Source organism: Hakea prostrata, chromosome 1 (genome assembly GCF_041222555.1).
Source record: "Hakea prostrata isolate BN-2017 chromosome 1, UWA_Hpros_2, whole genome shotgun sequence".
Lineage (NCBI taxonomy): Eukaryota > Viridiplantae > Streptophyta > Magnoliopsida > Proteales > Proteaceae > Hakea > Hakea prostrata.
The window spans coordinates 50,422,677-50,448,455 of record NC_142600.1 but is presented as its reverse complement, the minus strand read 5'-3'; the positions used below and the strand labels follow the sequence as shown (position 1 = coordinate 50,448,455).

The window sequence follows — 25,779 nt, the reverse complement described above, 5'->3', positions numbered from 1 at the left end:
ACCCCTTTAGGTTTGGATTTGATCTGGGCCTTCAATTCCCTGTTTTGGCCTTCTTTGTCTGCATTGGTCGATCGATTGGTCGATCGGGCCGATCGACCAATCCACTCGACCAATGGGTCTTGTCTTTGGCAATTAGGTTGATTCTTGCTCTATTTAAGTCTAACCTCGAGTCCACTTCGTATTTGCTGCCTCCAAACCCCCTGCGGAGCGAACCAAAGACCTCTCGCAAGTCATCTCTCTTGCATCCTTGGAGTTTTCTTGGCGGATCTTCGTCGGAACTCTTCTTTTTGCATCAAAAGGTATGTCTACTCTCTCTTCTTCTCCTACATCTTTGTTTTTCTTTCCTTTTTGAGTTGAGACAGTAGAAGAGATGCTGCATCCTCTGTTGCAAACATCTCCGAACATGTTCTCATGATCATCCTAAGGATTTAAGGCTAGAACAATGATCTTAACCATGATCATTGCAAGCTTTTGAAGGATTCATGATCAAACCATGATTTAATCTCTGTTAATTTCCTAATCTGAATTCCGATCTCTTTGGATCTTCTTTCATTGATCATGTTAGTGGTTCTTGGTTGTGTTTTCTTTCTATGATCCATAATCCATAGAATTCTAGTTGTTCTCTTCTACCTTGCTATGTGTTCTTCATGATGCATGATAGTACATATATGGTAGGTTTTATTTCCTTATTTAGATTTATGCTTCTAAGCCTTATTCCATGAAGACCTATGCATGTTTTCATGTTTTCATTACCAAAAGCAATGATCCATCCTCCTATAGTTCTTGTCTTTGTTTTCTATTTCAAAATTCATCAAGATCCATGTTTGATTTATTTATGGTAACTTTTTGTTTCCTAATTTGGATCTTGATACCTTGATTTGATTAGTGTTTTGAGGTCCCCTATATGTTAGAATACTACTGATGTAGTCTACCCCTTGATTAGTACCCTTTTGAACCACCAAATTCGGATTTCATATCTCAAAACTCCGATTTTCTAAGCTCATCGTCTTGCATTGGTCGACTGATTGGTCGTTGGACCACTCGACCAATCCACTCGACCAATGAGTACAAAGCAACTCCCGAATTGGTGCATCTTCGGATGTTTTGGTATATATTCCGTTAGGGATCTTTCCTAATATGTTGTATATACTTGTTTAGGACCTTCTTCTCAAGTTTGCCAAGATCTTACTTGATTTCTTTGGATTCTTTGCGAGTTATAAAAGGTAAGGATGGTTATTTCCTTAATTACATAGATAGCATGAATCTAGTTTCTATATTTGAATATCATTAATATGTTTCCTAAATTAGATTCTTACAATGATATTCTCTTGTTGCATAACTTTGATTACAGTAGCATTACTTATTCATATTGAATTGATTCATGTATGATTTACTTACCAATGTTATACAAGTGATTGTTATACTGATTTCTTTCCATATATGGAGTTACCATATATGTGATGATATGAATTGATGCATGTGTATGCTTACGTATGGTTTGGAAAGGAGAGGTGTCCTTTTGACACTTCTGTCCTTGGACTACTACGGGAATATTATGGGATATTTCCGGAGATGCCCTCTGGACACCTTCCTAAACTGTTGGATGACATATATAGGATTGTCTAGTAGTGTTTGGCTAGGATGTCTGTTATGTCGGACCCTAATCGGAGGGGTATTGAGACCGAACGACCCGTGGTAGCAATGGGGATTCGTGGGCGCTCAAGACCGGTAACCAACCCGTGAGAGGACAGGAATCACATTGTGGGGGCCATTTATTGGTAGGGTTGCATATGGTTAGACTTGGGCTCACGAGCGCTTAAGACCGGTAACCAACCCGTGAGAGGACGTGAGAGCTTCCCGTTTACCATATGTGGATAACCAATAGGGTTGATGAGTCCGTAGTCCGAGTTGGTCGGTGCCATAGGATATGCTGACTCTAGTGTGAAGGATACCGGAAAGGATCGTCGGGGACGAGGAATGGAAGTATCTGGATCTGACTTGATGTAACCAAGTAGAAGACTTGCATTTGGCTAGGTATTACCCCGACATGCGCCAAGTACTTATACCAAATGGTTGTGAGAGAGTGTGTTGACTTAACCCCCTGCCAAGGTTTGTCCCGAGGGATGAAGGACCCATTACCAATCGGCTGCTCAAGACCGGTGAAATGATCCGTGAGAGAATCCAAGATATCTTAAATGGTTGAGGATGTGAGTGGACTTTCCTAAAGAAGTATGGTGCTATGACTTAAAGCATGTCTGCCAATAGAGACCAGCATACTTAGAGTTAGATTCATTCATTCATTGTTTGTCTCATATCATATTGCATTTATGATTGTTCTGGAATCCTGTCATTTATGTTATTATGGATTTTAACTGCCTTACTGAGTTTCTTTGAAACTCATTCCTTTATTGTACAATGTTGTTAGACTATCCTGCAGGTACGGAATACTATGACGGTCCCTATGAGGAAGCGCAAGGCGAAGAGACATATCTCCGGGGAAGGTGATTGCGGTTACCACAATTACTCACGAAGATCCCACGGGTGGTTATGCTCCGTACGATGCTTAGTCCGACCATTGAGTGGAAGCGTCCTTGTGCTATCTATGAGATCTACACCTACAAGGATGTCGTCTACAAAGTGGAGAATAATTTAGTTACCCAATGTACTTGCTACTGGGATTAGCTTTTATCTAGTTTATTCTTTAGAGCTACTTTTCCGCTGGATGTAAAGTGGGATTTTTGCTTCACTTTACTTATCTGTTTGACACTCTGATTATATCTATTATTCCGTTTCGTTTATGATTCATTATTTCATTATTGGATCTATGATTTATCTTCCGCACTCTTGTTATGGTTGTTCATGATTATGTTATTGTTTATGTGGGAGGTTGATCACTCGATACCTGATCTTCGGGCTGTGGATCACACTCTCGGGTATGCCAGATAGGGTACCGGCTGGGAGGGCGTGACAGAGAAGCCTAGAGTTCATCGTTCCTCCCGTTCTTCGTTCTTCTTGCTTTTATTTGGGGGAAGCTTATGGAATTCTTCGCAATCATCCCTGGAAAAGCTAAATGAAGGGTATGGAATTGCGGAGTTTTCCTCAGGCTTTTGTAGATGGGAGCTTACGGAACTCTTCACAATTGTCGAGGGTGAGGGACTTTGCCTGGGTATGTCTTCCCAACTCTGTTTCGACACATGAGAGCTTCTTCAATTTTTCTTCTTGACTATATGTTGACAAGAGGAAGCTTCTTTGGTTTCTCTTCCCGGAGACAAGGCACAGCCGCTCCCACACTAGAGTCGAACTAATCCTGGTACGAAGCATAATCACCCTCGGGATCTTCACTGTAATCTTCATGGTAGCTAGTACCCTGAGGGTAGTATGCCTCATCGAGGGCCGTCTCGGAGTAGGTGCCGTCAAATCCTTCCGTACCTGTAGAATAATCTAACAAAACATTTGCACAGAAAGGAATGAGTTCGAAAAAACTCAGCAAGGCAGTTATAACACAGATACATGATACAAAGTATAACATTATGCAAGATGATATGAAACAGATAATGCAAATATGATTCCAACTCTATATATGCTAGTCTCTATGGTAGACATGCTTTAAGTCATAGCACCATACTTCTTTGGGTAGGTCTCAAATCACTCTTCCCTCAACCATTTAAGATATCTTGGGTTCTCCGATGGTAATTGGGTCCTGCATCCCTCGGGACAATCCATGGCTGGGGTTTGAGTCACTGCTCTCTCACATCACCATTGGTATAAGTATTGGCGCATGTCACGGTAAAGCTTAGCCCAATGCAAGTCATCTACTCAGTCGTATCATGTCAAATCCGGATACTTCCCCTATGGCTACAACCAACTTGGTTCGGTATCCTTCACACTAGAGTCATGTATCCTATGGCTACAACCAACTTGGACTACGGACTCATCAACCCTATTGGTCATCCAAAAATAGTAAACGGGAAGCTCTCACGTCCTCTCATAGGTTGGTTACCAGTTTTGAGCGCCCATGAGCCCAAGTCTAGCTATTTGCAACCCTACCAATAAATGGCCTCTAACGAGTATTCGCAATGTGATTTATGTCCTCTCACGGGTTGGTTACCGGTCTTGAGCACCCACAAATCCACATTACTATCACATCCTCCCAGCCGGTACCCTAACTGGCATATCCGAGAGTGTGATCCACAGCCCCGAAGATCAAGTATCGAGGAAATCATCCTCCCACATATACAATAACATAATCATAAACAGGAAATAAATCATGTTTTAATATTATAAACAAGGTTCAAAACAATAATGGAAAATCAGTATAATCAGAGTGCGGAAAAGATACCAGATATCCAATGATATCAAAAAGGAGTAAAGTGAGGCGGAAACTCACTTCACCAAAAATAGCAGAACATAGTATGAAAAATCAAAAGGAATTACAACTGAAACAAATGTACTAAGAAATAAACTAAGATCAAGCGTCTTCAAGTTTATAGATAACGTCTTCATAAGTATGGACATCGTCAATCCAATGAATCCGTTCTATCTCTATGCAGTTCTCAAAAGTAGTGCGCAGCTTGATCCGCCGGGGAATCATCAAAGTAATCTTGATTGTTGTCAGCACTTTGCGTGTAATACGCTTCATCAACTTGTGCTTCGCTGTACTGCTCGTCATGATAATCTATATCTGCAGGATAATCTAACAAAAAGAAATATACAAAAGAAATGAGTTTCGAAGAAACTGAGTAAGGTAGTTAATCCATAACATCATAAATAACATGTGGCAAAACATAACAAGATGCAATGCAGTATGAAACAAGTAATGTATGTATGCATCTAACTCTATGTATGTTGGTCTCTATGGCAGACATGCTTTAAGTCATAGCACCGTACTTCTTAAGGAAAGTCCGCTAACACCCTCAACCATGTAAGATATCTTGGGTTCCCTCAACCATATAAGGTATCTTGGGCAGCCGGTTGGTAATGTGTCACATCCTCCCAGCCGGTACCCTAACTGGCATACCCGAGAGTGTGATCCACAGCCCTAAAGATCAAGTTTAGGAACGATCATATCCATTTCGCACAATAACATAATCAAAAGCAAGAACAAATCATAATGTTCAAGTAATTTATAATAAAAGTCAAGAAAGGATCTCAGAAGGATCACTATAGAATATCAGAGTGCGGAATAACAAGATACCAAATCAAAAGACAACTGTAGAGTATAGCGGAAATATACCCTACAAACACATGCGGAAGGTAGATCAAATCTAAATAAAGCTCTAAGCTAATACAAGTAAAAGATAAGTCTAGAAGAAACAAAGGAAATCTAATCCACATCTTCAGTCAGCTCTTCTTGTTCTTCAGTCTTCATCTTCTTCACCTTGCGCTTCCTCATACAGGCCGTCAAAGAAATCCAAACCTATAGAGAAGTCTAACAACAGATTGTACAAAAAAAAGGAATGAGTTTCGAAAGAAACTCAGTAAGGCAAGTTAATCCATAACAACATAAACAACATGGAAGCAAACCATAACAAGATGCAATGCAATATGAAACAAGTAATGTATGTATGCATCTAAACTCTATGTATGCTGATCTCTATGGCAGACATGCTTTAAGTCATAGCACCGTACTTCTTTGGGTAGGTCACGCATACGGCTTCTGTTGGTAGTGGGTCCGGGCATCCCTCTCAGACAAACCATGGTAGGGGGTTAAGTCAACACACTCTCTCACAACCATTTGGCATAAGTACCGGCGCATGTCAGGGAAAAGCCTAGCCCAATGCAAGTCATCTAGTCAGTTACATCAAGTCAGGTCCAGATATTTCCATTCCTCCCCTCTCGGGATCCTTTCCAGTATCCTTCACACTAGAGTCACGGGTATTACTCACCGGACTCATCAACCCTATTGGTTATCCACATATGGTAAACGGGAAGCTCTCATGTCCTCTCATGGATATAACTCACCGATCTCGAGCGCCCATGAGCCCAAGTCCAGCCATATGCAACCCTCCAATAAATGGCCCCCCCAATGTGATTCCCGTCCTCTCACGGATATGACTCACCGGTCTTGAGCGCCCGTGAATCCCCATTGCTACCACGGGTCGTTCGGTCTCAATACCCTTCCGAATCGGGTCTGATATAACAGGGGTGTATCCTAGCCAAACACTACTAGACATCCCTAGGTATGACAACCATTGATTCGGGAAAGCGTCGATGGGCAACCCCGGAAACATCCCATACTATTTCCGATAATGTCCAAGGACAGAAGTGTCAAAAGGACACTTCCCAATCCCAAACCAAACTTAAGCAAACACATTCTCAGATCAGTCATGACACACACAACCAGTAGTTTATCATATAAAAGAGAATGTAAAAGCGACATCAAATTAAGCAGTAATTAGTAATTCATATAACATAAATAATGAAAAAGATGATATAAACAAGTGCTACTGTTCCCACAGTAGGAGATCAGAATTAAAATACAATAACAGTAGGAAATCTCATAGTTTCATAAAGTAGAAACCAGAGAACAAGTAATCTATGCAGTTAAGGAATTAACTGTCCTTACCTTGATTATTGCCGAAGATAATCCAAAGATCAAAGAGAGGGGCTCCAAACTTAGCAAATAAACCCTTAACAAGCATAGATATAACATTAGGAAAGATGCCTAAAAGATCGGAGAGCAACCGAATCAAACTGAGCGAAAATTGAAGCTACTGTCTTCATTGGTCGATTGATTGGTCTACTGACCCAATCGACCAATCAGTCGACCAATCGAGTCAGTACGGGATAGTGAAAACTGTTTTGGCCATAACTTCTTCGTTTGAAGTCGGATTGATCCGAAATTTGAAGGGGAACTTCCTAGGATGTATTAGAATCATATGGGAAGATAAAATCATCAAGTCATGGTCAAAAGATGGGTTCTTGATCTAACCCAAGAAACTAGGGTTAACATAGATCATGAAGGGAATATAGTATGGATCAAGGATAATGAACTAGAGGATGATAGGTTATGATTATAGTAAAGAAAACACATTGATTGGAGGTTAAAAAGATCAAACTAAGGGTTCTTGGTTTGATCCAAGAGGTTAGGGTTTCACCTTTTTTTTGGCTCCCATGAAAAGGTTGAGAGCACCGGATGAAGGGAAGTAAATTGTTAGTCAAAAATAACAAGAAGAATCATTCAATGATAAAGTTTAGGTTCACATAACTTTTACCCAAGAGGTTACCCTCACATGGGAGGTTACCAAAGGTTCTCTGGATGACCACACAAGGTTAGGGTTTCAAAGGTTAGGGTTTTAAGATTAGGGTTTCAAGAATTCAACTGGCTGGGGTTGAGATCATGATGATGATCATAGATCTCAAGGAACAAGATGAGATCATGGAGTGGATGGTTGCAAGAGTGCATCATCTTCTTCCTGATCTCAGCCAAGAACAGATTAAAGAAAGAAAATCAGAGATGGAGAAGAAAGAGAAGAGAGTAGACATACCTTTGATGCGAGAGGAAGAAGATTACTTCAAGTCTTGTGAGAGATCACCAAGGAATGCAAGGGAATTGATTAGATTAGGGTTCTAACTCGTTCCAGAGGCTTAGGAGGCATAGGAGGCGGAGTATTCTCGAGATTAGGCTTAAATAGAAGAGACAGGACCAAATTGGTAAATTCAGACACCATTGGTCGATTGATTGGTCTGTTGGTCCAATCGACCAATGAATCGACCAATCAAGACAGCAAGGTTCAAACAAGGATTCGGAGGGCTATACAAGGTCAAATTGGGTGAGGTTTTCTTCTACGAGTCAATCAAGAAGTCTAGTTTCCAGAAATACTTTCAGATAAAGAATTGGGATTCATTAGGTCCACCAACTAAGCTCATCTTCTTTGATGCGCAAGCAGGATTTGTCAGACATAGTTCAGCAACTTCGGACAGGGATTTGAAAGGTTATATGGGGTCAAATTGAGTGGGGTTTTCTCCTGGAAGTCCATTACGAAGTCTAGTTTCGGGAAATATATTCGGATTGAGCACAGGAGTTCGTTAGATATTTCAACTAATTCACCCCTCTTCGGTGCGCAGATTCAGAACAAAACTGATGGCTCTCATGGCAAGGCTAGGGGTAATCAAGATTCACCCTAGGGAAAGAGAAACAAAGAATGCACAATCTGAAAAGGTTTTGGGAAGTTTCCAACAGATAAAAGAACATTAGGGTCTCAGATATGGTTACCTCTCATAAGAGTTACCCATAATTAACTCTCACAAAAACAACCCAAGATAGATAAAGAAACATCTCATTAGTATTTCAAAATCAAGAATGGAATTAGGAAGGGTGTACCAATGAGAGAAAAGAATGTAAATAAATTCAAAGGAAAGAAATCCTAATATCCCATGGGAAGACTAGGGAGAATAAGGATTCACCCTAGGGAATAAAGATAAAGAATTCATAATAAAGAAAGTCTTGGGGAGGATCCAATGAATTAATAGAAAATAGAAGGGTTGCCAATTGGTCCAAGGAAAACAAGGATCAACTCCTCAATCATGAGGACACAAGGGAAGGTTATGGTAATAGTATGAGACCTTCCCCACAATCATAAAGATAGGTAGAAAATTCAGGGAAAGTATCATCAAGATTGTTGGTGGAATCAAATTCAAGAATCATCGCCATATGGCTTCAAGAACATAGAGTGGATTGGGGAATTCACTCTAGGGCTAAAAGAATTAGGGAAGAGGTCATTACAGCAGTGTAATACCCTTCTCATAATCAGAATATCAGAAGTAGAGAAGAAAGAATGAATTAAAGAAGAAACGAATTGAATACTAACCTTTTAGAAGAGAAACCGATGTAGAAATCTGAACAGATGTTTGAGGGTCTTTCTTGGCTTCGAAGGAGAGGATCTAGGGCTCTTCCCACGTTCTCCAAAGGTTTATAACAGATTGGGATTGAAAAACATGGAGTTCCCCCTCTTTAAATAGCACACAGAGTCCAAGAATTACTAGGATTTCACCAAACTGACCAAATTGACCCTGCTGATTGATTGGTTGCCAAAGAGGAAGATCTAAGGTCCTTTCCACGTTCTCAAGAGAGTTAGAAACCTAGTGGGATTGTTTACCACGAAATTAAAAGAAATAAAGCTTTTAAAAACCTTCGAAACAGAAAATTACCAAAATGCCACTGCCTAGACAGCTTGTTCAAAAATAGGGATTTAATGGGCCTAACTTCAATATTTTGGATGGGCTTCTTTCAACGCATCATACTACTTACCTAGTATGGAGGGATGTCTTCAAACCAGGTCCAACTAAGCTTTAGGTCCATCAACTAAGTTCTTCACCAATGAGTAGTTCAACACCAAATCAATTAAAGTTTCCATAAGGAAACACCATCATCAATATCCATGGGTTTTGGGTCAAACACCATATCTTCTACTGAGATGGCCCACAAAGACATCATCCCTCATTTTGGGACATTGGATCAACCCTAAGAGAAAGGTCTGACATGGCTTCCTAAGATTTTCAAAGATAGTAAAACTGAAATCACGGTCAAACTTCAAAGTCAACTTTTAAACTAACCCTTCTTTACCCAAAACAGATAGGGTGCCCTGGCTAGGTTTGGGCTGGATTTCACATAATGGGTCCTGCATCCCTCTCGGACAAACCATGGTAGGGGGTTAAGTCAACACACTCTCTCACAACCATTTGGCATAAGTACTGGCGCATGTCAAGGAAAAGCCAAGCCCAATGCAAGTCATCTAGTCAGTTACATCAAGTCAGTTCCAGATACTTCCATTCCTCCCCTCTCGGGATCCTTTCCGGTATCCTTCACGCTAGAGTCACGGATATTACTCACCGGACTCATCAACCCTATTGGTTATCCACATATGGTAAACGGGAAGCTCTCATGTCCCCTCACGGATATAACTCACCGGTCTCGAGCGCCCATGAGCCCAAGTCTAGCCATATGCAACCCTCCAATAAATGGTCCCCACAATGTGATTCCCGTCCTCTCATGGATATAACTCACCGGTCTTGAGTGCCCGTGAATCCCCATTGCTACCACGGGTCGTTCGGTCTCAATACCCTACCGAATCGGGTCTGATATAACAGGGGTGTATCCTAGCCAAACACTGCTAGACATCCCTAGGTATGACAACCATTGATTCGGGAAAGTGTCGATGGGCAACCCCGGAAACATCCCATACTATTTCCGATAATGTCCAAGGACAGAAGTGTCAAAAGGACACCTCCCAATCCCAAACCAAACTTAATCAAATACATTCTCATATCAGTCATGACATACACAACCAGTAGTTCATCATATAAAAGAGAATGTAAAAGCAACATCAGATTAAGCAGTAATAAGTAATTCATATAACATAAATAATGAAAAAGATGATATAAACAAGTGCTACTGTTCCCACAGTCGGAGATCAGAATTAAAATACAATAACAGTAGGTAATCTCATAGTTTCATAAAGTAGAAACCAGAAAACAAGTAATCTATGCAGTTAAGGAATCAACTGTCCTTACCTTCTAACTTGGATGGAATCTTAAAGAATCAAGTATGATCTTGACTAAACCTGAGAAGACAGTCCTAAACAAGTGCACACAACATGTTAGGAAAGATGCATAAAGGAAAAGATCATAAATCAATCGAAACAGACCAAGATTGAGGTTGCTGTACTCATTGGTCGATTGATTGGTCTGCTGGACCAGTCGACCAATGAGTCGACCAATGCAGATGATGGCTCGCAAGAATCCGAATTTTGAGAATCCAGAACCGAATTCGATGGTTCAAAAGGGTACAAATCAGAGGGGAATTATCATGGTAGTATTCTAGGGTATAGAGGATATCAAACCATAAATCAAAACAAGTTCTCAAGTTACAACCTAGAAATCATGAGTTTAACCTAATTAGGTTGAACATAGGTTAGGAGGGAAAAAAAATAGAAAGATTAAAGATAATGAACTAGGATATGAAAGAATTCAGATCTAGTAAAGAAAACATAATAATTGGGTTAACATGATCAACAAGGGGGGTTCCTGGGTTTGATCCAAGAAAATTAGGGTTTCACCCTTTTGGTTCCCTGGACAAATAATTGTGAGATCTGGATGAACAAAGACAAATCAAAACAGGAAAATATAGATGATTAAGTTTTAGGTTAACACAATGTCACCCAAAAAGGATTTCCCTTTCAAAAGGTAGGTTACCAAAAGTTCTCCAGACAGTCACACAGGTTAGGGTTTCAAAGAATTAGGGTTAGGTTTTCAAGAATTCAACAGGCAGGGTTTAAGATCATGATGATGATCATGAGTCTTAAAGAATATGGTGAGATCAGAGAATTAATGATTACAAGAATGCTTCATCATCTTTCTGATCTCAATGAAAAACAGAATAAAAGAAAGAAAATCAGAGATAGAAGAGAGAGTGAGTGAAATCATACCTTTTCCGTAGGAAGATGAAGAATTCTTCAAGTCTTTGTAAGTGATCACCAAAGAATGCAAGGGAATGGGTTAGATTAGGGTTCTAACTCGTTCCAGAGGCTTAGGAGGCAGAGGAGGCGGAGTATTCCCGAGATTAGACTTAAATAGAAGAGACAGGATTCAAATTTCAAAAACAGAATCAATTGGTCGATTGATTGGTCGATTGGTCCAATCGACCAATGAGTCGACCAATCAAGACAGCAACTTCAAAACAGGGAATTGAAGGCTTAGATCAAGTCCAAACATCAAGGGGTTTTGCACACACCTAGAGTGACATACCTAGGAGTTAGAAATGCCTTCGAATCAATACAAAGACCACTCCAAGACCAACAACTAATCCAATCTTCATCCGGGTGCAGTTTCCACCATTGGGACACTAGCATCAACACTCATGGATTCCAATCCAGCCATCAAGTCTTCAACAGAAAAGGCCCAAAGATGACTTCTTGCCTTACTTCGAGTCACTGGACCTACAATAACAAAGTTTCCGGATTAGGGTCAGGGCTGGGTTTCACAATTACTACCACGGGTCGTTCGGTCTCAATGCCCTTCCGATTCGGGTTTGATACAACAAGGACATACTAGCCAACACCTCTAGACAAGTCCTATATATGTCCTCCAATAATCCGGGAAAGTGTCGATGGGCATCTTCAGAGAACATCCCATACTATTCCCTCCGATGTGCAAGGACAGAAATGTCAATAGGACATTCCCCAATCCCAAATCATACTTATCCAATCACATTCTCAATTTCACCGTATCATACATAAATGATACTTCATCGTATTGAAAGATAAGTCATAACATCACATGATCAATCATACATGTAATTGATAAAAATGAACAGTCATGATAATCAATAAGTATGTAAACACGGTACTACTGTCACAAGTACAAACTGCAGTCATATGATGTTCAAATACAACAAAGAAGCTAAGCCTACTAAGTTGCCAACATCAATGTAAGATTCACATAGTCTATGCATATATGGGATAACCGTCCCTACCTTGAGTCGAGATGAAGATAATCCAATGATCACAAGAGAATTATCCAAAGATAGTACTTAGACCCTAAACAAACATGGATGAAAGATTAGAAAAGAAATCGGGAAAATCGGAGGTTGAACGGGTCAAATCGGCAAAGTACACAATGCAGCCATCAATTGGTTGACTGGCTTGGTTGACTAACCCAATCGACCAAGCAGTCGACCAAGTGAACAGTGCGGGGCCGAATAGTGGATTTTGATCTGAAACCTAACTTCCAGAGCTCGGATCACTCCGAATTTTGGAGGGATTGTTAGGAATAGTATAAGAACACTATCTAGTAAGTAATTAACATAATTTAATGGTCTAAATAGGAATCCCCAAATTGAAACCCTAGGTTCTTTATACTAGAATCATAGTTTTCAAATGAAATCAAATGCAATTGCAAGGGATATTAGGGAATCATCTAGGGAAAGTGATATGCTGTAATATCCAGCCCTATTCTAACCTTGACCCTGACCCGGATCCACTGTTGTATTCAGGTCCGAAGACCCGAAGCGGTGGAAGAAGAGATTTATGGACCATTCTGATTGATGATCATGATTCGGAGACCGAGCCCATGGACATTGACAATGATAGCCCTTGCTTAAATGCATTGTCAGTGTTTAAGGAAAGTCTGCGCATCAGAGAAGATTAACATGGTTGATGTACCAAATGACCTCCTGTGCACAATCCGAAGGTATTCCCCGAAACTAGACTTCTTGATTGAATTATGGAAGAAAACCTCACTCAATTTGACCTTGTATAGCCTTTCAAATCCCTACTTGAAGTTGTTGTTCTAAACCTGAATTTTCTGCTGAAAATATTTTGGTCGATCCTTTTGGTCGATACCATCGACCAAGGACCATCGACCAAAATATCCCAGTCTGCCAAGTTAATGATTCCATGGAATGTTCCTTTTCTATTTAATATGACCTCGAGCCTTGAGCCTTTTGCAATCATTTTTCTCACCTGGGAACGTGGGGAGAGCTTCCCAAAGCAACTCCTTGGTTAGTGTGAAGGGTATCTCATCAAAGACACTTAGTTTATCATTGATTCTTGTCTTCATCTTCCACACTAAGGTATGACTCCTCATTCCACTCTCTACCCTACCATTTTCTACTCTTTTCTATTGCCACCTTGCTGATGAGACATTTGGAATGGTGCTGCAACCTTGCAACCACCACTCCAAGTGCCTACTCATGCTCAATCCATGATTTCCTTAGCTATTCATTGATGCTATGCTTATATCTCATGCCTAGCATATGTATTCCATGATTTACCTATTAACATCATACCATTTGATATCAAACTGAGCTATAGAGTGTATTATGTTTATGTTTAACATTGCCATATGATTCCAATCGAATTTCTATTAGTTCCTCTAACTATTGCATGATATTCCTCATCAATGCAATCAATTCCAACTCATGCCATGATGTTTATCACTTGAACTTGATAGCTCAAATTGGGGCTTTTTAATTAGACCATTGGATTGGGTTAATTCCTTGATTTATAGTGTGCTACTACTGTTGTTAAGTATGCCTCCAAGTTTCAGATTGATCCGAACACCGGAAGACTCATTTCGGACCAAAATCCCCAAAATCCACTATTCTGCCCCAAGGACAATTTTGGTCGATCCTTTTGGTCGATACCATCGACCAAGACCATCGACCAAAGTTGTTGCTGACAGCAACCTTGGTCAGTTTTGACCCAATTGACATCCGATCTTCCCGACTTCTTTTCTAACTTATTATTGATGTTTGTTTAGGGCCTTAACAATTCTATTGGACTATTCTTGGTATTCTCAATTCATCATCAACTCATCCAAGGTAAGGATGGTTATATCCATAAACATATAAGTCATCAAATATTGAACTATGCTTTATTTAAAGAATGGAATCCCTAAATTTACTTTCAATCATTATGAGACTGTTACATATGTGTTAGAACAGTAGCATTTAAATCTTTATACTCTTGTTGTGTTACTTTATCATTTTGATTTGCTTATGTTTATAATGATTCGTTTCAATATCATGATTTGATTACTATTATGAATATGCATTGGATGCATGAGAAATGATGAGATTGGGTGTATGATTGCTTACGTATGACTTGGGATTTGGGGGTGTCCTACTGACACTTCTGTCCTTGGGCATCGGAGGGAATAGTATGGGATGTTCTCCGATGGTGCCTATCGACACTCTCCCGAGTTATTGGATGACATACATAGGATTGTCTAGTTGTGTGGCTAGTTTCATCCTTGTCGTGTCAGACCCGAATCGGAAGGGCATTGAGACCGAACAACCCGTGGTAGTGTATGGTTGGATGGGCGCTCTAGGCCGGTAGCCAATCCGGTAGGGGACATAAACCATGCTACGGATACCTAAAAGGGGCCATTTATTGGTAGAGTTGCATATGGATAGACTTGGGCTCACGGGCGCTCAAGACCGGTAACCAATCCGTGGGAGGACGTGAGAGCTTCCCGTTTACTATATGTGGATGACCAATAGGGTTGATGAGTCCGAAATCCGGGATTTCGCTGACTCTAGTGTGAAGGATACCGGAAAGGATCGCCGGGGGCGAGGAATGGACGTATCTGAATCTGACTTGACCGACTGAGTAGATGACTTGCATTGGGCTAGGCTTTACTGTGACATGCGCCAGTACTTGACCAAATGGTGATGTGAGAGAGTGGTGATCGATTCCCCTTTACCACGGCTTTTGATGACTTTACCGATCTTCCCCGGGCATTCCCAAGATATGGAAATGGGAGAGTGACTGACGACCCAGAGAAGTACGGTGCTATGACTTAAAGCATGTCTACCCTAGAGACCAGCATTCATAGAGTTAGGCTCATATCTGCATCATATGTTCCATATCGCATTGCATTATTATATGTTCTGAATGTGTATGATTTCTAATTATGGAATAACTTCCTTGCTGAGTTCTTCGAACTCATTCCTTTTTGTGCAAATGTTTTAGATTACATTCCAGGTACCGAAGATTACGATGGCACCTCCTATGAGGCGGACTAGGATTCCACATACTACCCTCCGGGTAGTGGCGTCGGTGAGGATCCGTATATTGGAGCCGAGGAGGATTACTATCCGCACCAGGGTTAGCCCCACAGTTGTGCGGGAGCAGCAGCGTTGGGTTTACTTCATCCGTACTGTTGAGGAGACTACCATTAGTATAGAAGAAACCCTAGCATAGTGCCCCATTCCCCTGGTGTATTTGTGGAACCTTGGATCTTGTAATTAACTTGTCTTGAATTATTCTGGTGACACTTGGATATGTAACTAACTTGATTTACTTCTTTCCGCTACTCTGAGAGGGTGGCTACCACACCTTCTCACCCTTTATGGTTTTGATCACACTTTATTATTATCTATATTTCGCACTCTGATTTAGTTAATCTTATCTTATTCATGATACTTAGTATTAGCTGTTTTTACCATTGATTATTACTGTTCATGATTGTGTTACCGTGTATGTGGGAAGCATGGACCTCAGATCATTAATCCTTGGACTGTGGATCACATCCCGGGTATTCCAAATGGGGTACCGGCTGGGTGGATGTGACATATGCAATAGATTACAATCAAATGCTAGCATAGAATTAGACTTAGCATGCTTCATAAATCAGTTTAGGACAAGATAACAAGTTGCTAAGAAGAAAATCATGGAAATGTATATACAATGATCAAAATGAGAGCATAGCATAGGTAGAAATGGAAGGGGCTTATGCATTAGCAAGGAATGAACACATGAAGTAGTGGTTGCAAGGTTGCAGTACCAACTTCATGGTTTCAACAGCAACTAAGAGAAGGGATTAGAGTAGAATAGAGAGTAAGAGAGAGAAATCATACCTTAGAGATGATTTTGAGGATGAGAGGCAATGATTGGCAATGATTGATGCAATATTCCTTCACCACTACCAAGAGAATGTCTTGGGAAACTCTCCCCTCATTCTCAGGAGTCCAAATGAGTAGAATAGGGTTCAAGTCACGAGGTTCACTTAAGTAGAGAAGAGAATATCCAAAAAGCATCAAATTCTCGGATTTGGGAATCCTTCGGTCGACTGGCTTGGTCGACTGGCCCATCGACCAAGCTAGTATAGCAAGCTTGATCCAGGGAATTGAAAGGCCAGAACAACTCAAACTCAAGTGGGTTTTCTCCTACAAGTCAATCAACAAGTCTAGATTAGAGTATTACCTTTGAATCGAGTCCAGAAGCGCATTAGGTACTTCAACTAGACTTCCCCTCTTCTAGGTGCAGCTTCTCACCGAACACTGACAGTGCATCCAAGTAAGGGGCACCATCGTCAATGTCCATGGGCTTGGAATCAAACACCAAGTCTTCAATTAAGAGGGCCCACAATTCTCTCCTTCCTCCACTCCGGGTCTTCGGACCTACAAACATCAAAGGATTCCGAGTCAGGGTCAGGGTTAGGATAGGGCTGGATTTCACAATTCTCACCTTTCTTAATGTTCCCGCAATGATCCGAGTCACAAAGTACCTTCGATTGCATGAGATCCACTCTTCTCCTTGGTTTCTCCTCTTCCTAAAGCCTCAGCCTCGTTCTAACATTAAAAAAAAAATGCATTTAGAGGTGAGATAAAACATAAAATAGGGTTTAAAAACTTCGAATCCCGATTCTGTCCCGGAGCTGGAAAAGGGATGGGGGGTTAGGGCGGTCGAACGGTCCATGGTTGGACCCCCATCCAAACTCCAAATCTGGTGATTTTTGGTTTGATTGAAAGGTCTTTCGATAATCTTCGTTTGGATATCTTAATCTCATCAATTGGACTCACCATCGCTAGTACGAACATGCCAAAATTGCCTTTTAATGCCATCGTGATTAATTTTATCTCTTCTCTTAAAATCTATGAGAGTTGTCAAATCATCACAAGGGTCATCCACAATCATTGGATCTACTTCCGAACCTTCGGGCTCAACTCGAATGGCCCACAATTGTTGCCGACTCGACGTCTGGGTTTGTGGTCATGAAATCATGGGTTAACGGGTTAGAAATCTGGGGGATTTCATAGGAGAACCCAAAAGACGTGTATCAGAGCCATGAGGGAGAGTGATTTGAGACTTACTCAGAGGAGTATGGTGTTGTATCTTAATGCGTGTCTACTAATAGAGACCAGCATACTTAGAATTAGAAGCATACTTGCATACTTGCATACATTGTCTCATATCATTGCATCATGTTTGCTTTGAACTGCTTGTAGTTGTTTATTGTGAATTGAACTACTTGTTGAGTTTTTTTGAGCTCACCCTCTGGGGGATATGTTTTTAGATTCTGTTGCAAGTACCCATGACTTCAAAAGTCAAGACATTGAAGCCACGTCGATTGACCGGTACTCTATGCAAGGTGTTAGCTGTTACGAAGATAACGGTAAAGGTGCCTTATGTGATTATGAAATGTACTAGGATTAGTCCTATCTTGGAGCTAGTGCGACTATTTGTTATTACAAGAGTATATGAATGCGATCATACTATATATAAGTTGAAAGAGTTGTATGAATAGAACAATTTTCTTTATGTTATTTGTTTATTCCTGATGTAATAGTTTTGGACTTACTTTAGCATTTGATTTACTCTTCTGCATTTGGACCTATAGAGTTATTTTCCACTACACTCTATAGTTTTTTTTTTTTTTTGAGTATACTCTGATGATATTTCAAGATTATTTCCTTCGATTGATTTCTTAATAAAGGTAAACATTGATTATTCCTTGCTCATGATTGTGTTAGTGTGCTATGTGGTTATATGATTTCCCTAACTTTACCGTGGGACTTGAACACCTCCGAGTATCGCGGTTAGGGTAGTGATTGGGGGGATGTGACATTTCTAGTCAACCTTAAACTTTATATACTCTCATAACATGTCCTAGGTCAGTCTAATGACATGACACATGTGCAATTGAATGCAATTATACATGGGTTTGCATGAGAGTGTCCTAAGTCTTGAATTTTCTAAGTCTTTTTGCTTGAGCTTAACTTGATATTTTTGAGTCTTCTTATGCTTTTATCTTCTTGCTCATTTTGACTTAAGACTTCTTGTACAAGCTTGCCTTGTCTTGACTTGGCTTCGAACATCCGGTGAGTTAGGTCCAGTAAGTTGAATTAGGTCAACTTACTTTCATATTAAATTGGACAATTATAACTCGGTATAGACATTTATACTTCATGTTTGTTATCATCAAACTTAATGGAGGTTGATGTGGTAATGTTGATATGACATTTTTCAATATTTTATTTTTTATTATTTATGGGATAGTATAGTTGCCTTTTTTTTTTTTTTTTTTTTCTGGTAAAAGGATTGGATAGTTGTCTCAAATTTGCGTTGCCTAAACCAACTTAATATGTGAAATAATTACCACAACGAAAAACACCTTATAATATCATTTTTGTTTATTTATTTATTTTTGGGTGCATGTCGTGAAATATCTTTCTTGTCAAACTAGGTTGGCGAAGGATACCCAGGAGGCCCGACGTGGCAGGCAACGTTGACACAAATTTTGTCTCAGTTAACCTTCCATTCCTTATATCAAGTATATAAATTATATATGAATTTTCCACGCGGCTCCAATCGGTGGTTTGGTGGCTCGAGTTTCCCGCTAATCTCTCTCCTCTAACAATGAGTTTGACTTGAATCAAGCCACTATCGGAGCGAATCAACGGGTGTTAAAGAGCCCTAAAGATGATTAACTGACTGTATCTGGTTTGTTGTTCTAGACTCTAGAGTGGCCTTCCGCCTTCGAGGATTGCAACAGTCCTCGCTTGCCGACTTTGAAGCATTCACCCACCGCCATCCGCCATGTCTGGTATCTCTCTTTACCACTTTTTATTTCTCAATTAAATTATTTTGTTGGTGAATTCCTGATGATTTCTAAATGGCAAACACGTTATGAAATTCATGAATTTCCTAGTTAAAAGAGAAAGCCCATTTGAGTTTGCAACCTCTTTAGATGTCAAATGGAAGAGTATGTATAATACCAGATGTTGGCTTTGATGCACTTTCCATTATATAAGCTCTCTGCGTGCTGACCAAGTAGGCCCTACAGGAGGAATTGAGAGGTCGGGACAAGGACTGAAAGTGGGTCATAATCTCACACAGTATTTCTCTGCTTTCCTGAACAGAAATCAAAATTGCAACAATGGGGAAGTTTAGGTCAACTGGGTTCCATCTTTTCATTGAATCGTGGACACTAGTTTACTCTCCCTTCCCTCAGCCTCACTTGGGGCTACTTCCCTCAGCCTCACTTGTGGCTACTATAAAGTTTCTGGAAAATCAATTATTCAGTTTCATAGTCTTCAAGCCTCCAATAATCCACAACCGAACCAGTCCTACAGCCCATGATTGAGGATTCTTGCACCTTCTGGATTTTATGTGTTCGCATAATTAATGGACTCTCACTCTCCAACACTTTCACCATTAATAGTTATTTGGATTTCATCTACTTCGGCCCTATATGGATTTTGTCTTTAATAACTTTGCGAATCCTGGAGACAAACAGATAAAACTCCTTATATCTTTACATATTTTCCGATAGAATTGAAGAACTCATTGAGCTTGATTTTATCTTTAACTTTGTGAATCCTGTAAAGGGTAGACAAAAAGTGCTCCTTATGTCTTTCTTTTGCACATATTCCTCATTACCCTTTTTAAGTGAACTATGTAATCATCTCATAATTTTGAAAATGTTAGTGTTGTTAATTGAGTGTAAGATCATAAGGTATGTTGCCATCAACTGGTTTCCTCAGTTATTAGATTCTTTTGTCCCCTGTTGGAGCCAATAAAGGCCTCATTGTCTGAACCGGTTGAGCAAAATTTAATCTCGATTGTTTCTTTAACCACCAAAATCCTGGACTATGCAATTGTGCGTACCTTATTTCGATATTTGCAGCTCCATTCTTTTCCCCTGTGCATTTTCCTAACGATTGACTTTCTGAAATTCTAAATTGTTGGTGGTCTTGTGATATCCCACTGAACTACCAACAAACTAATTACTTATATATTTATTTTTCTAGTACCAGAGATTCAAGAACCGCATTTGCACAAAGATGGAGGGACTATTGGTCAATCGCCTGTCACACACTGGCATTGGTGGCTTTTGGTGTCAGTAAACATTTTCATTCTTCTTGTTGGTCAAAATGCTGGTGTTCTTCTTGGGAGGTTCTACTATGAACAAGGTGGAAATAGTAAATGGATGGCAACACTTGTCCAAACTGCAGGCTTTCCTATACTCTTTATGCCACTCTTCATTCTCTCTGCTAAGGAATCTTCAACAACTACCAAAACTACCATGTCTACTCAGCCTTCTATTATCACTCTCACCTTAATCTATGTGTCACTTGGTGTTCTCTTAGCTGGTGACAACATGATGTACTCTACTGGTCTTCTATACCTGTCTGCCTCTACTTATTCCCTCGTATGTGCATCCCAGTTGGCATTTAATGCAGTCTTTGCGTTCTTCATCAATTCTCAAAAGTTCACTGCTTTAATATTAAACTCTGTTATCATCCTTACCTTATCTTCTGCCCTCATTGGGGTTCACTCTGATTCCACAGAACCTGCGGGATTATCTAAGGGAAAGTTCATTTTGGGCTTCTTGTGCACCCTCGGTGCATCAGCCACTTACTCCCTACTACTTTCACTAATGCAGCTTTCCTTCCAAAAGGTTATGAAAAGAGAAACATTTTCTGTGGTACTGGAAATGCAGATCTACACATCACTTGTTGCCACATGTGCTTGCGTGGTAGGTCTCTTTGCCAGTGGTGAATGGAAAAGTTTGAACGGAGAGATGGATGGTTTCGGAAAGGGGAGATTATCTTATGTGATGACACTAATTTGGACAGCTGTTGCTTGGCAAGTGACTTCTGTTGGTGTTGTAGGGTTAATATTTATGGTATCTTCGCTTTTCTCCAATGTAATTAGTACCGTTGCTTTGGCTCTTGGTCCTGTTGCTGCTGTTATATTTTTCCATGACAAGATGGATGGGGTGAAGGTGGTGGCAATGTTAATGGCATTTTGGGGCTTTGCTTCTTATTTATATCAGCAATACCTTGATGATTTTAAGCTGAAAGCAGCACAAAATAGTGTTATTGAAATTCCAAATGACTCTACATTAGAGACACACACTGTTTGAATGAATCTCATATCAAAGAAATAGTCGGAAAGATTGTTGGATTTTATTTGATGGGTAGTGTATTCCATCCTTTTTCTTTACCCCCCCCAAAAAAAGTTTATTCTTCCTTTCATAAGCATTTAAGCTTGATAAGTGTATTTATTTTCCAGAATATGAAATACAACTTGTAATTCAATTCACTCTGTACTTGTCTAATACTAGCCTTTAAAATCTGTTACGGAATGGTTTTGAATAAACTAAAAGCACTATATTGAATTTTCTGTTACCTTGCTGAAACGAAATTATGTGATTAGTAGCTGTGACTGATTCAAAGGACTATCATATTTTAACTGCATCGGTTTTTTGGACTGCAGCTGCAAGTTTGGTGTCAGTTTAGATGGTCTTCTTCCTACAATTATTTCATGTCATCATAAAATAGGTTCCTGTCTGCAATTGAATTGTGGGCTGAGACCTTTCTGAAAGTCAAGCTGACCTATGGGGCCAAACTTGTCAACTACTAATCTCTTAGTCCTAACCTCTTGTGATCAAGAGGTTATATTCATCTACGATATTGTTGCAGCGAAGATTCTAATCTTTTGGGGTACTAGTGATTGATGATTTTCATGGTTTAAACCGGCGGACTTTTTGCTACTGTTTTTATAGCATCCCCTTTTTTTCTGATGGAAGCCACTTGTTTAGATATATTCTTGTTTCCTACTATGACCTCTGTTTTCTTCTATTAATCCATTGGGGGAGCTTAAAGTTCCAAACTCCACTTTTCCACTAACTTTTTTTAGCCTTTATAAAGAGTTTTATATTGCTGGGTTTACAAGAATCTCTGATTTGACTTCTTGTAAAATGAAAAAACCATTTATTACTACATACCTATCAACTCACCTGCTGTTTTGAACCATGAAAATATGAGTCTGGTGCTAATTCCTGCTTATCCTGTCTGGTTCCATCATTGTTAATAGTAGATAGAAGCTGATTCTTCTTGTTCTTGATGAACAATTGATGATAAGGACTTTCTGGATGATGCTAAAGATTCCTCATCAAATGAAAGATGAGAACTGTTTGTCATTCAAGTTCTTATTGGTTTTATTCCCATAGAAAACCGAATTTACTGAAGCTAAAGATCGCCTATCTGATAAAATATGAGACTGAGTTTCCCATCCCTATCTTTTGTGGTCATCCATATCTAGCAGTCTTGTACAATAGCTTCAAGTGTATGAAAGCTTCAGCATATATAATTCATGCAGTTCTCATTCAAATGTTGTTGGTTAGGTGTTCAAACATTTAGCCAAGATATATCAGGGTCAAATTAATTAAAAAAAAAAAAAAAATTTTTAAATTTCCTGTTGTTGCCTGAACTTGCTCTGTAACAGATTGGCAGCTTTCTAGAAAATGTCTCTTCCTGATCTCTAGAAATTGATGCATGGACAACTGTGTTGAGAGTTGTAGAGGAAAATTTACTTCTACAGAAGTTTATGATGTGTTAGTGTGGTTTTCCTTTTCTTGAATGATAATTAGTCATTTTGTTCTTCATGTGTGCTATTACCAACAGTTAGAATGATCCAACCATCGAAGATATCGCCTGCCCCCCATTTCTACATCAGGACCTTGATATGATATTTCACAGTTGACATTTTACATCACCTTTTCCTCTCTGGTGGCTGTAACTGTGCTGTGAAGAAGTTAATATTGCTGGAATTGTACTTATCTTCCTTGTCTCCTATTATGTGCACATCTCTGTGGCCTATTATGCCTTTTCGTTTCTATTAATCCCCTACTCTTTCCCAAATCAAGGCTGATAAGCCCCTCATTACTCGGGTGTACAAAGACAAGGATAGGCAGAGGAACACAGCATCACTCGCAGCAGGTGCAGGGGAGAGGACAGATGGCAACCCCCTGTTGGACAGCAACCACTATTCTGCTGTGGGCAGAGGTGCAGAAAAGACAGTCCAAGTGGCAGAAGAAGACTGGATAGAAGAGTAAGAGTTTGTTAGAGTTTGTTACAAAGGTTGGGGGTATGTAAGGGGAGAGAGGGGAGAATGTGAGAGGGGGGAAAGGAAGGAGCCGGCAAAGCTTGCTGTGAGAGGGCAACCTCTTGGATATGGTCTTGAGTCTGTATTGTTATCCATTACAGAACTTTAGTTTGTTTTTTCTCATTCCAAGAATTGAATATCATCGAGTAGGAACAGGGCTGTACCTATTGGTGATCCATATCAGAACTTATCCAACTAAATGAATGTTTCCCTGTTGCTGTTTTCACTATTCTGTAATGGTAGATGATAGCAGACTTTATTTCTTGTTTGTTATTCGGAGGCACTAAGAGCTACCTTTGAGAGGGTCTTATCAATTTGGTATCAGAGCGCATTGATTCGGGGGATGGTAAAGGGCAGAATGAAGTCCAGAGTTGAAGTTCTAGAAACTAGCTTGAGAGACCTGCAATCCCAACTACCGTTGATCGATTCTAAGCTAGACAGGGTAGAACAAAGCCAAGTGACATTCGTAAATGAACTCAAGGCATACCTGGAAAAAGGTAAGGCAGCAGAAACGGGAACCCCATCACCAGAGATTATTTCTGAGAAGAGGAAAGAAACAATTCAGGCAACCTTGGGCGACGACTCGCAGAGTGCGATGTTACACGAGCCTCGATGCACTGCAACCTCTGTAGGGCGCCGTGACTTCTTCCCGAGATTCCTTGAGTTACCTATCTTTAATGGCGACAACCCGAATGGATGGTCTACTAGAGCGGAGAGGTACTTTGGGTTGCAAGGACTTACTAAAGCGGAGAAATTACAAGCAGCATTGATATGCTTCAAAGGACCGGCACTCGGTTGGGTACAGTTTCAAGAACTGCAGAATCTCTTTCGCTCGTGGGTAGAACTGAAACAAGAGTTGTGCAAACGGTTTGGCACGATGTAGGCAAGGTCACTACTGGGGGCAATTATGGAACTCCGGCAGAGTAGCACCGTTGTAGAGTACTGTAACCAATTTGAAACCCTCGTTGCTGCTGCCGGTGCTAGGGAAGAAGACTGGTTACAAGGAGCCTTCCTATCGGGGTTGGGAGAGGATATTAGGGTTGAGTTACGTTTGTTCCAACCTAAGGATCTAGTCCAAGTTATGGATATGGCCAGTCCATTGAAGCCAAGCATAATACTCTTCGTGGGCCTAAGAAGCTTCCACTAACGCAGCCCATCAATAGTTGGGGGCAGCCCATAGCCCAGCGAACTTTGGCGCTGAACTGCGAGCCTTCCTATCGGGGTTGGGAGAGGATATTAGGGTTGAGTTACGTCTGTTCCAACCTAAGGATCTAGCCCAAGTTATGGATATGGCCAGTCCATTGAAGCCAAGAATAATACTCTTCGTGGGCCTAAGAAGCTTCCACTAACGCAACCCATCAACAGTTGGGGGCAGCCCACAGCCCAGCGAACTTTGGCGCTAAACCGCGCGAACCCCATGGGGCTACGACCCACTCAGTCCAGTTCAACGAGTCAACCACATGCAGGTTCAACCGTGGTTACTCGACCCCACTTAGGGCAAACCAGCCCAAACTCATCGTCTTCTTCTTCGAAAGGATCTATCTCGACAACCTCTGGCGGTAGTAGCAGTGGCAGACCAAAATGGTTAACCCCAGAGGAGATGAAGAGCAAGATGGACAAGGGCCTTATTTCCGCGAACATCAATGCCCCATGAAGCAGTTGAGGGTCATGCTCTTTCACGAAGGAGAAACAATGGGAGAAATAGAAGAAGATACAACGGAGTTAATCGAGATTGACAATGGACCTCATGAGTCGTTAATGGAGGTCGAACTATCACACAACTCCTTGGCAGGACTCGATTCACCTCGCACGATGAAATTGAGAGGAACAATTGAGTAGGTTCCTGTAGTGCTGTTAGTCGATTGTGGAGCGACGCATAATTTCATCTCGTGGAGGATGGTGCAGAGAATAGGATTGAGGGTTGAAGGAAGAAAACAATTTCACGTGATGTTGGGCGACGGCAAGAACGTACAAGGACAGGGGGTATGTCACAATGTCCCGATTGTAATCGGCGGTGTGCAATTTGTACAAAAGTTGTTACCATTCGAGCTTGGAGGTGTCGACGTGATATTATGGGTGGAATGGTTGTCATCTTTAGGCG

General features: G+C 40.5%; 1 protein-coding gene across 2 annotated transcripts; it reads left to right on the top strand.

Annotated features, from left to right (window-relative positions):
• Positions 1–19,110: 19,110 nt before the first annotated feature.
• Positions 19,111–22,503, top strand: LOC149029101 (putative purine permease 11). 2 transcript variants are annotated; one of them, XM_089149898.1, is made up of 2 exons: positions 19,111–19,329; positions 20,543–22,503. In XM_089149898.1, exons 1-2 carry the CDS (start codon positions 19,323–19,325, stop codon positions 21,652–21,654), a joined length of 1,119 nt encoding a protein of 372 aa, XP_089006024.1. In that variant the 5' UTR covers positions 19,111–19,322; the 3' UTR covers positions 21,655–22,503. The 2 variants fall into 2 exon arrangements, with proteins under 2 accessions (XP_089006024.1, XP_089006016.1); XM_089149890.1 differs by having other exon boundaries at positions 20,537–22,503.
• The last annotated feature ends 3,276 nt before the right edge of the window (positions 22,504–25,779 follow it).